This window comes from Alosa pseudoharengus, unplaced genomic scaffold (assembly GCF_046254945.1).
Source record: "Alosa pseudoharengus isolate Yale_2024_CS ecotype anadromous, Long Island Sound unplaced genomic scaffold, YU_APseudo_1.1 YU_APseudo_1.1_scf_5, whole genome shotgun sequence".
NCBI classification, from domain to species: domain Eukaryota; kingdom Metazoa; phylum Chordata; class Actinopteri; order Clupeiformes; family Clupeidae; genus Alosa; species Alosa pseudoharengus.
Window position 1 is genome coordinate 12,945,109 of NW_027468837.1, and position 15,290 is coordinate 12,960,398.

General features: G+C 42.5%; 2 protein-coding genes across 4 annotated transcripts; both read right to left on the bottom strand.

Moving 5' to 3' along the window:
- Window positions 1–159: 159 nt before the first annotated feature.
- apof (apolipoprotein F) lies at window positions 160–6,408 on the bottom strand. Of its 2 annotated transcripts, XM_076268440.1 has the most exons (3): window positions 6,268–6,408; window positions 5,069–5,120; window positions 160–2,253 (listed from the first exon to the last, which is right to left on the bottom strand). In XM_076268440.1, the coding sequence occupies exon 3, from the start codon at window positions 2,219–2,221 to the stop codon at window positions 830–832; it is 1,392 nt and encodes a 463-aa protein (XP_076124555.1). In that variant the 5' UTR covers window positions 2,222–2,253; window positions 5,069–5,120; window positions 6,268–6,408; the 3' UTR covers window positions 160–829. The 2 variants fall into 2 exon arrangements, with proteins under 2 accessions (XP_076124555.1, XP_076124556.1); XM_076268441.1 differs by lacking the exon at window positions 5,069–5,120 and having other exon boundaries at window positions 6,268–6,392.
- Window positions 6,409–7,405: 997 nt separating this feature from the next.
- On the bottom strand, window positions 7,406–14,512 carry c1galt1lb (core 1 synthase, glycoprotein-N-acetylgalactosamine 3-beta-galactosyltransferase 1, like b). Of its 2 annotated transcripts, XM_076267994.1 has the most exons (6): window positions 14,423–14,512; window positions 14,024–14,148; window positions 13,905–13,929; window positions 13,494–13,697; window positions 10,264–10,928; window positions 7,406–8,164 (listed from the first exon to the last, which is right to left on the bottom strand). In XM_076267994.1, the coding sequence occupies exons 4-6, from the start codon at window positions 13,672–13,674 to the stop codon at window positions 7,946–7,948; spliced, it is 1,065 nt and encodes a 354-aa protein (XP_076124109.1). In that variant the 5' UTR covers window positions 13,675–13,697; window positions 13,905–13,929; window positions 14,024–14,148; window positions 14,423–14,512; the 3' UTR covers window positions 7,406–7,945. The 2 variants fall into 2 exon arrangements, with proteins under 2 accessions (XP_076124109.1, XP_076124110.1); XM_076267995.1 differs by lacking the exon at window positions 13,905–13,929.
- Window positions 14,513–15,290: the final 778 nt, after the last annotated feature.

Sequence of the window (15,290 nt, forward strand, 5' to 3'; positions counted from 1 at the left end):
TTTCAGAATATCTATGTTCTATGTTGTGATATTGTTGTGACATGCTAACATGTATGATGATGAAACCCAATGTGTGCCCTCTTTGAAAATGAGTTAGGCCATATTACCTGACTGTATAACTCACTCCTGAGAAGAATAAAAAGAAAGTATAAATGACTAGAAAGCTTTTGTTTTATTAAGATTCACAATCACATGAATTAGACATACAAAACTCGGTTCATGACAAGACCTCTGCACGCCAGACCCTTTGGTGAAGAACTTCATACAGGACAGTCACTGCCATGCACATAAACTGCAAATGCATGTACATAAAGTTGTTCTTCCTATAATGTATGACTATATTGAAATAAATGCTTCAATGCTTGTGAAGCTTCTCAGTGGTAACAAACGATCATTATACTCTTTTATGAATGTAACAGGCAAAGAAAAAAAGAATGCAACCCACAAGCAAAATAACATTTTGTATGTCAGCAGACAGATAAACATGCAGAGAACATGCAGGGAAGCACAGTTTCCCCGTTGCAATAATCAGGGACCGTTTAGTCCCTATTTCTGCTGCTTACTCACTTGATATAAAACAGGGGACAAAAGAAACAAAACACATCCTTAAAAAAACAAACATTAAGATTCATATATTGCCAACCTATAGGCAAAAGGGTAGTATTCTTTGTCAGTAAATAATATATTTAAACATGATCAAAAAGCAGTTTATTTGTAATGTTTGTCATGTCATATTTTCAAATGTATGTGCAATATGTTTGAAAAAAGTTTCATGTTATTGCACACATATCGTACATTACATATACACAACATATGTATACAATATGTTTTACTGGATAGTGAAGGTTCCATCCTCCCAGCTCTCCTGATTGACCAGCACATCTTGACCTTGAACTTGACCTTGACCTTGACCCATCTTGTTCATCAAATACTTCACACTGGCTTTGACCCCAGTCTTCACGCCTGCACCCAGGGCATACCCGGCCACTCCCACTGTCCCTCCGGTGATGGCCATCAGGGCATCAGTGCCCAGGTCCACGGCACTCAGGATGGCCCTCTCGCGGGCGGTGTCTGTGCAGTTGCGTGCTGCGTAGTAGACGGCAGTGCCCAGGTTGTAGAGGGTGGAGACGGCTGGCACCCACTCCACCACCGCATACACCTGCTGCTCCTGCTGACTCACACACCGCTGCTGTGCCACCATGGCACTCCGACGCACGCGCGCCAGTCCGAGCCCAATCCCTGGCACACACTGCCTGAGCCAGCACTCCGCCCCAGGGTCTGCATGAGCCGGGAGGACCCGGCTGCCTGCCCTAAGCAAAGCCTGGTACTGCCCATTTGCAGGGTCTCCAGACTGGGCCACACCAATGCACTTGGGCCCCAGGCGCTGGCACAGGTGCTGAGCCTTGTGCAGAGGCCCCCTTTTCCCCACTTTCTGGCCCACTAGTTGAGCCCCTTGCACGCGTAACCACCCAGCACAGCTATCCAAACCTTCGTCTGCCGCAGCGGAGAACCCCTCTGCAGTGCCCACCTTGGCCAGCTGCTGTATATTAAACACCAGGGCATTCAGGTGGCACTCTGCCTGAACCCTGTCGTCGCCTGTGTTTGACTGGGAATTTGAGCCAAGATGCTGGGCATCAGTGTTGTCGTGGAGATCAGTAATGTTTTCATGCGCTGCACTGGAGCCATTTTGATTAAATGAGTAAGTATCTAGTGATGGCTCAGAGTTGTCACGTGGAGATGCTGAGTTGTTGTTGGGGGAAACTGAGTCGTTGAGTGGAGCGTTAAAGTTATTGACTGTGGGCAGAGCTGGGCTGTTCTTCAGCAGCTGCGTGAGTTGTCTGATGAGGGCGTGTGTGTCCTTGCGGCCCAGCACTCTGTAGAGGCCGTGTGTTAGCGCTAGCGCCTCCTGCTGGCAGCCTGCAGACAGCAGCAGCGGCAGCTCAGCCAGGCCTAGCAGCTCCTGTGTGAGTGGACTGTCCCCACGTGGCAAACGCCGCAGAGACGAGCAGCTTACATTGCCACGCAGACGCACGTGGCCATCCACTGAGATGGCGAGGGCGGACAGGAGTGACCGTGCATCCTGAGACGAGTGGCCTGGAGCCGGGGCCGCTGCGAGCCTCAGGCTGGGAGGGTTAGGGCCAGAGAGGGTGTGGCCCACGGCGGAATCAGTCAGCAGCAGGATCACCAGCAGCCAGTGAAAGTGGGAGCTCATCATCATCATTACCGCAAGCCGACCTCCACCTAGATGGAAAACTGCAATGACAAAAAGAAAAACACTTTACTAGAGTTTATTTGGGTGTTAATAGGATGTGTGCACTGGTGTATGTGTGTGTCTGTGTGTGTATTATATAGAAATTACTCAGATCAGAGAGCTGTTTCATTTGTTTAAATGTGTCATTTGTAGTTTTTAAATTTCCTTGAATAAATATATTTCTAGGTGAACCATAGTGTATGCTTTATTTCTCCTGTCTGTGTAATGGCCGGTTATGGTCATCAGATGGCGCTCTACTGACAATGATATGTATGTATGCAGGTAGAAGGAGAATAAATAAAAGTAGTCTAGTTGTATCCTGACAGCTGTTTCCTTGAATAAACAGAGGTAGAGGAACAATACAGTCTTTGTGAGTTTACTTTACAAATATCAGAGGATGTTTGACAAAGGACATAGGATGAGGAACTGAGTTCTTCATTTTAACCTTTGTTGATCTGGGTCCAAAATTAACAGATGGTTAACAGATGTGCATGTACACACGTGCTGTGTACATATTGTATTCTTAATAGTCAAGTAAGTTTCTCTCAGTGTGGGATAATCCATGCCTTAAACACCGAGCTCCTCGTAGGTAAGTTTGTTGACTGAAGTTGAACTGAAGTTGTTGTACGGAAGTGAGTATTGTGTTAACATGTACAGATCACAGCCATGGTTATAGCAGGACAGCCTTGGAAATGACACAACTCTCCAGAGTTTGTCCTCAGCCCATGGATCTGGGAGGATGTGACAGTTGTCTGTGATATGACAATGTACCAACCATATTTTAAAAAGAAGGATGTTGAAATGCCTCTGAGGAGTTTGGCTTTAATTTTTAAAAAAGCTTTTAGTGTATTTGACTGCTTTACTTAAATCTTTGTTTAAGTCTTTGGGTGAAAGCAACACTAAAAAGCTCCTCTTCAGCATTGTGTTCCTCTAGCAGTGTGGTGAAAGACAAGGCCTTAGGGTTCTCACCAAACATTGGGTCTCATTCACTAACCGTTCTTACGAAGAAATTTGTTCTTAAAACCCACTTACGCATTTTTTACAAACATTCTGGCATTCACCAATGTTTTCTTTTTCTTACGGAAGAACATAATCTACGAGCACTAAGGAGCACTCTTATATGCACATTTGAAAACTGAATTGTTTGTGCAAAATAAATGGTTAATGCATTTTCATCATTTCTGCAGGTATAAAAATATAATTTAAATGACAACTATATATATATTATATAATTTATGATATGTTTTAATAAAATAAATTCCATTATTTTTTCAAAGCATTCAGGTATTTTAAAATAGATAATACAACAAATAACAATTTTTTACTTTTTTACTAACTACTAAATATAATGACTCATTCACAATTCCTGCAGCAGTGCTTTCACTTCAAAACATGTGTCATATAAGGTAGCCTAAACAAATTGTCTTGCTCATGTAGTGTGTAATATACACAGTGATGCCAGTAACACGTTGAGTTACACAGTTTTAAAAACGAACGTTAAGGGTTGTTTTAAAGGAATTATCCGGAGTAAAATGCACTTTAGATCGATTTACGGATGATTGGGGGTACATACGTTGAGTTGACATCAAAATCATGTCATTTGGATGTGTTTTGAGAAAGTTCGATTGTACAGTTTTCAGTCAAAACTCGTAGCCTGGAAGTGAGCAGGGCATATCAATTTCGCTGCTACAAAACGCTATTTTTATACCTCTTACAGTTCCAAACAACATAACACTTACGTGGTAGTGAGTAGAGGGTCCCTAAAGCCAAACCGAAGTATCCCGAGGTCTTTATGTGGTCGGATAGAGAGTCCAGAATGAATTTCATCAAGCCAGTACCTTTCCGGAAATGTTGCCATCTTTGCTGCCATCTTCAGGGGAAAGTCCGTAGGAGTCGATTGCTGAGTGTGTTGTAACATGCTCTGGAAATTCACAATTTTGTCGCCGTTTAAAAAAAAAAAAACATAGTCCAGTCCATACAACTTCATTTCAATTTCGAAAGAAATACTGGACTATGTTTTTTTTTTTTTTTAAACGGCGACGAAATTGTGAATTTCCAGAGCGTGTTACAACACACTCAGCAATCGACTCCTACGGACTTTCCCCTTAAGATGGCAGCAAAGATGGCAACATTTCCGGAAAGGTACTGGCTTGATGAAATTCATTCTGGACTCTCTATCCGACCACATAAAGACCTCGGGATCAGTCAGTGTCAGTCAGAGGCACAGTGCTCCACATCGCCTTAAAATCGAATCACCCTTTTACGTCATTGGAAGGGAGTACTCTGGAAATCCAGAGTTCTCGCGAGAGCACAATTTGAATTTGCTCAGCAAGTAACTCTGGCAATCAGTAATGATGCTCATTACCCATGCCCTTGGAGCCGAGCTACACCAATCACATCAGTGTGTTTGATGTAAGCGGGCCAAAGAGATGAAGACAGTGCTGCAATGTCGATGTCCGGAATCAGTCAGTAAACATTGGTTGTAGTGTTATCCAACTGCGTGCAGTGATATTTTCAAATGCATGCTTGGTGCCGCCCCTCGAGTTGGGCCATTTTCATTATTCATAGCCAGACCCTAAATCTTTCTAGATTTGGGTCTGGATTTCCAGGCTAGGAAAAGAGAGTGTATTCTTTAATTTGACTGGTTGAGTTCAAAAATGGATAACCTTTCGCCATAGCAGACTACACCTTCTGTGATCTCTGTCTGGCCTCCGTCCATTTAAGCCATTCATCTACACACTTAAGAGGTGGCTCTGTTTATGTGCTTGGCCATAATGGTGTGCTAGCCAGACCCCACATTCTAAGTGTATGTAGTACCTTCATCATCATAACCACTCTGAGAATGCCATTAGACATGCTGGTGCCTCATCTGTAAAATACAAGACCAAGCATGGCAAGAAGAAAGTAAGAGTCTTTTTATATGTACTGTATGTGACAGTCAAATCCTGGCTATATTGGCACAAAGACTGTGAAAATAACTCTGTAACAATCAAAGCAGGTGCCCAAAATATGTTTGAGTATATATGACTCAAAATAGGTTTGGAATGTTTATACAGTGCTTGTTACCTATTATATCCATCCAATATTTAAAGCCGTATTTAAGTGGTTTCAGCTTGCTGGGTGGATATAGAGAAAATCATGGGCATATAAATCATTACACTTCTGCCCTAACAGCATGTCAGATAAAGATATGTCTAAGATAACAGCATTTCTGTCTTATTTAGGCTTGTTAATTACAGATTTGCTTTGAATTTTGGTTTGTTTGAAAACCACCAAGTCTAAGCAATGTTAGAGACCATGCTTACTTAGTCTATATGGTAACCTACAGGCGTCCCGAAAGCACCACCCATAAAAATGTCCTCACTTACTATACCTGTGGTGAATTTACAATTGTTTTACTGATACTAAATAACAGAATTAAGATGAATTCGCCAGATATTGTGATATTGATAGAGATTAAATTATTAAATATGTGAATACATGAATCTACACAATTAGGAAATGATTAAGAAAAATTAGTTCTATGCATAACTAACATTACACTTTAACCACCAATTGTTTACATGGGTCTATTTCATTTTTTTAAAACCCCATATTGAGAAATGCTCTGTCTGAATACATGGTAATGAATCTGCATTCAGACATCCACATATGCCATATACTTATGTTTCTTATTCATTGCAAAGCTAAATTATTCTACAAGCTATACATGAGAAGAATTATCCAGGACATCCACAAATCACTTGGCTATGTTTACAGACAATGTTAACAGATGGCACTGGGAGAAATGTGACGTGAATGTGACCACTGGGCTGTATTGAACAAAATCCAATACATGTCACATGCAATACTACTTTTGGATAGTAAGCCTGTAAAATAGCTAATTCCTTTTGTCGCTTACATCAGAATTACATTGAATTGTAGATCACAGAAAAAAAATACAATGAAGACATGAAATCCCTCTACTTTGAAACAGTGAAAATCGACTGAAAAGTAAAAATCATAAGCAATCTTACCTTATGTTCTTCAAACAGCGTAGCTGGCTGGCAGATCTATTCTTCCACTTGCTCTTTCACCCTTCTCTTTTTTTCCCCCCTCTCCACTCAGCCGCACCACTCCACTTGGGTATCTCTCTTTCACTCTTTTTCTGTTCCCTCTCTTCTTCTTTATGCTCTGTTTGTGTGTGTTTACTCTCTCTCTTGTCCTCACCACCTCCCCTGTCCCAGCAGAGCTGCTGGTTGGGTGCAGCGGGGTGATATTGATTCACGTGGCATGGGTCACTGTCCTCCTACGCCTGAGTGTTTGCTTGCCCCCTGCTCTGCCCTGCCGCCCTGCACTGACCCAGATACTCCCTGCTTCCAAATCGCCCGGAGTCCATGACGGGAGAGTGAGACAGAGTGAGAGAAAAGGAGGCAAAGCGTGAGTGAGTGAGCCTAAAAAAGGAGGAGAGGAAGGGGGGGGGGCGTGAGAGTCTTTCCCGGGTGAGGAGTTGAAACAAATCACAAAGCACTGGTACTGTTAAGGGCATGCAGAGATGCATAGATGCAGATACAGCTGGCTGTGTTTAGAACTCAATTCAAACATCCCACAGTGCTCCAGCTGCACGTCAGGCAGGGAGTCGAGATACCGCGAAACAGGGAACTGCAAATATATGTCAGCTGCACATCATTGCCTCATGCCATGGTGGTATATGAGGATGTTATTCTCACATCAAATCTAATTCCTCAGTCCTCCAATTTTTCAGTCATGCTGAAAATTAGACATGCATATTTGTATGAATCAAGTTGACAGCATGTTTCTAATCGCGGTGCAATCTGTTACAACCAGCATTTGACACATTTGTCAAGTCAACACTAGCTGGAACTAAGGTCTTGACTCCAGTTCCTTAGCAACATCTTGGGCTTTGAAATACTGAACTGGCTAAGCCAGTTAGACTTCTCATCATGCTTTAGATTTTAAAATCTCAATTGCTTGAACAGCTCCAGGGGAAGAAGGGAAGTCAACTGGCATTTGCAGTAATGATGGGAGACAATAGCTCTATACAAATACTTTACAAATACTAGACATAACATGACCTTCCACTTTGTCTGTTATCTCAACCAACACCATGATGGATACTCAACACACAACTGAGAGGGCACACACAATCTGGAGTGGGCTGGAGACTGATTTTATTTCTTTAAAGTGGGTACATAAAATTTGCAAAACAGTCAATCTGTTTTTCAGATCCCTTTTACTCCCGGAGAAGACTTGCAAACAGCACCAATACAATGCTACACAAAATAAGACACAATCAGACTTTGTCACTGTTGTGATGTTGACATGGGTAGGATTCGTAAAGGAACATACATGATGTCTTCACACTGACATATGTGCAACACTCTTAACTTATACATTTTTCCACCAACCCAAGTCACATTCATCATCAATCGGTATGTAGATCATTTTAATGCGCAACTAAGCACGCTCTAGAGCAATAAAAAACAAAAACAGATCAGAACCCATTCATAATTATTACCAAACATCAATCCATTCTCACAGTCTCGGTCATAACCCAGTCATTCTGGTAAACAAAAAGATACAATGTGCTGGAAGAGTGGTCAGATTTGGCTCCCGTTTGGCCTGACAGTCTTTTACTTAATTACAAAAGAGCAAAAACAGCTTGTGTTGATTGTGAACCTCCTTAAGGCAACTCTATAATTTCCCAGCCCCAGCCTCAGCAGCAGCATTCGGGTGGGGGGCTTTTTGGTCTGCTTCTGCTGGGGCCAGGGACAGCTCTTTGGGGACTGGGGGCAGGTAGCGGTAGCGATAGCCATACGCCCGCAGATGGTAGGTGTAGTACTCCATAAGATACATCATGGTGCCATCCACATAGTGGAAGGAAACAGCCAGATCTGAGCAACACTGTGCTCCCTACACAGAAAGAGAGAGGAAGAAAAAGAGAGGGGATTAAGACATGAATATACATTCTGTTGTAGGTAACATGCACCATGTTTACAGCTTCTTTCTATGTTTGTAAAATATCAATATGCATCATCAATTAAGGAAACTTGTAAGATTGTTTACCCTAAGGTCCCCAACCTTCCAGCATTCACGCAACTGTATATCAATACAGACATCGACATGTATCATATACAGGCTATGGGGGAGATTTTGTCAAGGTATTTAAAGAAGAACTATGCAGGTCTGGTTATTCCTTCGCTGTTTCTGGGTTTTCGCTGGATTTGGGCTCGCATTTTTCTCGACACAGCTCCCCCTGCAGCTTCGGTAGCAAGTGACTGCTATGATAAACCACCACTAGCTAGCGAGCTAGCCATCAAGAAACCAAGCACATACAGGGCTCACAATAAAACGGTCGAGGAAACACATTGTTCAAGAGACTATCAAACCACATTACAAAAACAAAGTTCACCCAAGGGTAGGCTACTTAGAATTTCAACAGCAACAAAACCAAGTCGGCGTCCTTTTGCAGTCTTCTTCGAAACTACAATCTGACTACATTTTCGGGGCGCGATTGGATACTTCCGCTGAGTCACATCCGGATTTACCTGGTCCGGGTTCAAAAAGTTGCATATTCGTTTTTTCTGCGGAGAAGCGATAGGGGGAGATGAAGCACCCACCAAACAACCCAGAAAGTGTTCCTGCATAATTAAGGTAATTTTTCCTAAAATTGTTGCATAGGGCTTCTTTAACTAAGCTTGTGCTGAGCTTCTGTACATGGTCATCAATGACGTAAGTCAACTGAAAAGAAAGATAAACATTTGATAAGATTATTATATTGGTGTTCCCAAGCTCACTGACACACCTAGCCTGTCACTTTTTTCTTGTCAGAGTAGGCGAATGTGTGGCATTAACGAAAAATACTGTCTCCACGGCTGGAATTACACTTGAAGGCCCATCTTCTGACTGTTCATTATTCTATCTTAAGTTTCAAAGATAGGATTACACCCATCTTCCTTTTACAGAAGCATTTCCTAAACTCATAGCTGTGTCTTATCTCATATATTTTATCACCCTATTTTATCACATTTCCTAACTGTAAATTTGATTTTGCAATTGGCAGTCGTCTTGTTATGCCTGTATCTGGGAGACAGCTCGAGATGGACAAGCCATAATATCTATGTAGCTCTATGTGGACAGGAGAAATTTGAACGAATGAAAGCACATTGTAGAACACAGGACTACTTTGATGTATTATTAGAAATAAAAACATGATAATGTAATACCAAAAAAATCCTTAATGCCACCCCAAACTGAGACAGCACAGGATTTCCAATTTACATTAATTACATTCATTTCTGTAATAAAGCCCCACACCAGGACAGTAAGTGAGCCATAGGGAGGGCCATGGAACAGGTATGACTCCAAACCTGGCAACGGCTGATGTGTGGTAAGTCTACTGGCACACAGTGGCAGTGTCTAAAAACTGTATACTAAAAAATAATAATAATTAAAAATCAGATTCATGTAAAATATTAGGTTTTACAAACATAACACTGTATACAATACCAGTAGCAACTGAGGTGACAAAAGTGGAAGATGAGTTTTGGGACAACCTCAATGTCTTTCTTTCTGTGTTAATTCACAATGTTATTAGGTTGTCGATCCCTTGCAGCCTTGTTCTAGAACATTTTAGTTCTAGTTATCTCTTAGTTATGTCTCTTAAATGCCCTTTCATGTTTGTAGTTATCTTGTTTAGATTACTGTGTGACATTGGAAGTGTGTCTGACCTCTAAACAATGTACATCCTGAGATATCTTTGAAAAATCTAATTATGAGCTGCTAATCTTGTATAACCAGCCAACCAGGCTCAAAAAGTGTGGGTTGAAAAGAACACACAGGAGTGTAAGGTCTTCTCAAGATTATTTTCAGACAACTGAAGAACTAAGCTACCATCCCACACCACCACACTATCACCATGTAAAACTGGAAGAACCTCTAAATAGCATTTAAAAAGACAAGACCAACCTCATAATGTGGTTGCACCTGTAATCCAAAGATGACTGACTCACCTCCACGATTGGGTAGTAGCAGTAATTCCAATACCAGAAGCTCTTGGGAAACTTCCCTGTGAGGTGCTGGTCGGGCACAAATGGGTGAAAAGTCTCTCGGTGCAGGGTGTCCCTGGAGTCCCCTGCCTGCACCCCCATCTTCTCCATACACTGGCCCATGGCCAGGTCCTCCACGGATGAGGTGTGGGTGCACACTTTGGTGCGGAAGCCCTCCACGTAGCGCCGCAGGGCCTCCTTGCTTAGCACGTAGCCGGCACCTCCGCTCATGTAGCCCTGCTTCACGTAGGGCTTGAACCGACGGCCAAAGTAAATGGGCTCGTCGGGCGAGTAATTGGCCAGCAACCAGCGCAGGTTGTCCACGACTACGTAAGTGTCGTCATCGGCCTTATAAAACCAGTCTGCATCGTTGCCGTGCTTTTCCAGCACGTAGTGGAAGGCGCGGATGGTCTTCCAATAGAGCTGGTCGCGGCCTTCCTTGGTGTCCAGTCCCACGGCAGGAAAGTCTGGGTCGTCCACCGAGCTCATGAAGAGGAGGATGTTACAGTGGCGGCTCCAAGTGTTCTTCACATGACGTGCTTTCTTCTGCAGGTTGGCAGGGCCAGTCATCACCCAGCACAGAACTCGCACACGCTTATACAAGGAGTCGGCTACCGCCCCATCCTCTCCTACAGTCCAGAGAATGAAGACACAGAAGAGACAGTTGTGATTGGAGAGGTGTGGTTAGTTAATGCTCAACTAAGAACATCATGAGTTGTTTTACTGCGTCTTGCATACAAAAGCACCAGCCACCAGTTTACTGTACATAACAACATAACACTGTCTATATCATATCAGTCAGAAGTCAAAAACATAACGCGCCACCATCAACTAACTGTGTCTGTCCATTTTGTATGACCATCAAGTAACATTCCTATTTAGTAAATATGAGTTGGCTTCTTTCTGTAATACTGTTGCAGAGTTCATTTGCCTGTTACCAGCATAATTGTAACCAAGATCAAACTAACCTCTGCCTTTTATGTCCTGTGCCTATTTTCTTTATCCATATGTGTTCACTTCTGGCACCTTGGCTACCAAAATGGCAACTATAACTATTTAATGTCTTTAGAGCGTCAAAGACATCACAGGTGCCTAATGTTGAGTTACTCCTGTCTAGATAGTGAAAGTTAATGTTAAATGTTTTTGTGAATGTTGAACAAATATTCCAATTGTCTATTGTAAGAGCCTGTTTCGACGTTAACTGACAGTCAAATCAACCCAAACTCGTCAATCATTCCGTAATTTATCATTCAATCCATAAAACTTGGCTGGGGGTCACAATTTACTCAGGTGACATATTATATTGCACTTCCATAAACATGGTCAATTGGTGGTGAGTTTTAAGAGTTGTCACGGTCTGACAACAGGGGCAGCCGTGGTTAGCGCTTCGGACTTGTAACCGGAGGGTTGCCGGTTCGAACCCCGACCAGTAGGCACGGCTGCAGTGCCCTTGAGCAAGGCACCTAACCCCTCACTGCTCCCCGAGCGCCGCTGTTGTTGCAGGTAGCTCACTACGCCGGGATTAGTGTGTGCTTCACTTCACTGTGTGCTGAGTGTGTTTCACTAATTCACAGATTGGGATAAATGCAGAGACCAAATTTCCCTCACGGGATCAAGAGTATATATATACTTATACCTAACCTTGTGTCAATAATGTAAGTACTTCATCCTGGTTTACAGGATACAGTGCAGTTACTTGGAAACTGAGTTCTGGGTCATTCCACGCCAACTCAGCCACCCATGTACATGACACCTCTCAGATTTGGCTGAAAAGCGGTGTAAATATGCCTTATGTTACCAAACTGAGGAATCTGAAGTTTCAGGTCAATATCTCAAACGGTTTGCCCGTGGCGTCCATTTGAAATTCGGGTGCCACGGCCCTAATTGACACATTGGAATTTCACATTTCATCCTTTGCCATTTTTGGAAGCCCATAATGTCTGTTCTAATAGTGGTAGAGGGCTGGAAACTGGTGTGGTAGGTCATTGTAGCCTGTACTACACAATTCTGGAGGCAGAATCAACATTCCTTACTGTTTGGATTAGAGGTGGGTCACCAAAGTCCTAAAAAATGTTGACAGCATGACAGCACCTTTTTGGGTGGCCGTAGCACCACGATTAATGATCATATTTATTCTAAACAGGATTATTTGTTATATTTGGGAACTTTGCTCTTGCCAAAATTAATTTGAGGGTTATGGTACCACTGGTGGGGGTTTTATGAGGGTCCAAAAACCCAAGTCCAAGTAACTGCACTGTATCCTGTAAACCAGGATGAAGTACTTACATTATTGACACAAGGTTAGGTATAAGTATATATATACTCTTGATCTTCAGATTCCTCAGTTTGGTAACATAAGGCATATTTACACCGCTTTTCAGCCAAATCTGAGAGGTGTCATGTACATGGGTGGCTGAGTTGGCGTGGAATGACCCAGAACTCAGTTTCCAAGTAACTGCACTGTATCCTGTAAACCAGGATGAAGTACTTACATTATTGACACAAGGTTAGGTATAAGTATATATATACTCTTGATCCCGTGAGGGAAATTTGGTCTCTGCATTTATCCCAATCTGTGAATTAGTGAAACACACTCAGCACACAGTGAAGTGAAGCACACACTAATCCCGGCGTAGTGAGCTACCTGCAACAACAGCGGCGCTCGGGGAGCAGTGAGGGGTTAGGTGCCTTGCTCAAGGGCACTGCAGCCGTGCCTACTGGTCGGGGTTCGAACCGGCAACCCTCCGGTTACAAGTCCGAAGCGCTAACCACGGCTTCCAGAATTATGTAGTACAGGCTACAATAAACCACCACACCAGTTTCCAGCCTTCTACCACTATTAGAACAGACGTTATGGGCTTCCAAAAATGGCAATGGAATGAAATTCCAATTTGTCAATTAGGGCCATGGCACCCGAATTTCAAATGGACGGCACGAAAAACCGTTTGAGATATTGACCTGAAACTTCAGATTCCTTTGTTTGGTAACATAAGGCATATTTTCACCGCTTTTCAGCAAAATCTGAGAGGTACCATGTACATGATACCCCGATTTTGGCTGTTTTCACTTGGAATGACCCTTCTCTGATTGAACTTCAGTTTTATAAAGTATTATGGAGTATTTGATTTCACTCCAGTTAAATGTGTAATGTAACCAAATACTCCTATTACAGTTGGAGTTTATAACGTTCTTACCTGTATGATGTGGGTGGTTGAGATTGAAAAGTGCCGACTGATTCTTCAACCAGTTTCGTTCCTCTGGCTGTCTTATGGATGCCTTGCGTTCAAACCACACCTGTTGAAGGAACACGTAGAGCGTGCACGTTCCGACCAGGAAGCCCACGGTAAAAGCACCCCTGGAGCTCATAAACTTCATTTTTTCAGTTTACGTTATGGGCTCTGTAGAGAAGGTAACAAGTAAGGATATGTTACAGAGCAACCTTAACAATGGGACAGAGCAACCATCAACCATTGACATTTATTCGGACAAACTTGCCGACCCCACTGAAGAACTTAAGCACCACGTGTAAATCCTAGATATTGCAATTAGACTTTGTATGCTAAAATGAGTTATAGGCTAATGAATAAACGAAAATCAGCACGTACCTGTCAATTCTAAAAAGTGGCTCACCTAAAAAAACAAGTAGCATAACACCACAATGATGATAATTTCACAGCACTTTATATTTCGTTAGATAATAATTATGCAAAATAACGTCACTTACGGTTAAACTTCATTTCGAATCCAGCTCGAAAACATTTGTTGGCTAGCCAGCTAGGATCCTCGCATGACAGCTGTCGTTAGGCTAACGAGTCTTCCATGACAGCAGAGGAAGACTCCAACATCGAACTATTAGAAAAATGCACAGGATAGCATTAGTGTCATGAAAATGTAGACATAACTTGAACAAAGTTACCTTACTATATAACCATTTAGCTATAGATATCTAACAAGTATGCTAGCCGATGTTAATGTCTTTCCCCTAGACTGGACTGTGCTCCGCTTCTTGTATGATTTAACTATGAACACATATAGCTAGCAAATCCAGCGTTAAAGTGCATACGTCTATAATTCTTCAGAAAAGTAACTCTGTCTTCTGATGTAGCTCAGAGAGTAAAATCACCTGTATCGTGTGCACGAACTTCTCTTCATTTGAACTTCTTCTGATTATGTGTATCTTTGACCAGGAAATGCCTAGCCTACAACATTTTTACGGGAAACATCGGCTGTGGATATGCCACTTGATTGGAAGATGCAACTGCCAATTTTATGTGCGAGCCCGCCTTTAAATTTACTAGGTTTTGATTGGTCTGTGCCTTTTCCAGCGCACGTAACCACAAGTAAAGCGCCAAGGCCGTGCTAACCCAATGCCAACCTAATGAATAATTCATTATGAAAAAATACAGGTTTCTCTGTAGTAGTATTCCAAACCGCAGGTTCAACAACATTTTGAGAAACGCCTATCAACTAATCTGTTCAACGTTTGTTTGTTTGTGGTTGGGCTCAAATAACATCCCCTGGGGATCAATAAAGTATCTATCTATCTATCTAAGACCTGATTTGCGCGCTGCGGTCAAGAGCGGCGCGGCAATGGAAATAATGCCACTTAGGGAAAATTAGGCTTTTTTTCGCCAATCTGCGAAACGCAGAGAGCCTATCAAGTTTGGGGTGCCCGTGGGTCTGGGCGAAAATAATGAAAACATTTGTTCTACCAATATTAGCTTTTGAGATGTCTAGGGGTTTTTAGGGGTGCTGAATCTATCTTTGAGTAAAAATGACTCCAAGCCCATAAAAAATCCATAACAAGTGGTTTTATTGAACAATTACAAAACAAAACTTCCTTAATCAGTTTAAAATGTAACAAACCTCATCCCTCAACTCCCCTACCCTCACTCCTGTTATCATCTGGCTGGTTGATGTTCTGACAAGCAGAAATACACTTGACTCCTTGTTTTTTTACAGCAGCACCTGCAGTGTCAGTCGCCTGCACA

Bases quoted from the DNA above. Each gene is read 5' to 3' on its own strand.
- apof (XM_076268440.1), bottom strand. From the start codon at position 2,221: ATGATGATGATGAGCTCCCACTTTCACTGGCTGCTGGTGATCCTGCTG.
- c1galt1lb (XM_076267995.1), bottom strand. From the start codon at position 13,674: ATGAAGTTTATGAGCTCCAGGGGTGCTTTTACCGTGGGCTTCCTGGTC. The intron at 10,929-13,493 runs GTAAGAACGTTA...TCTGGACTGTAG, and splicing joins CAACCACCCACATCATACAG to GAGAGGATGGGGCGGTAGCC. The intron at 8,165-10,263 runs GTGAGTCAGTCA...CTTTCTGTGTAG, and splicing joins GCTACTACCCAATCGTGGAG to GGAGCACAGTGTTGCTCAGA.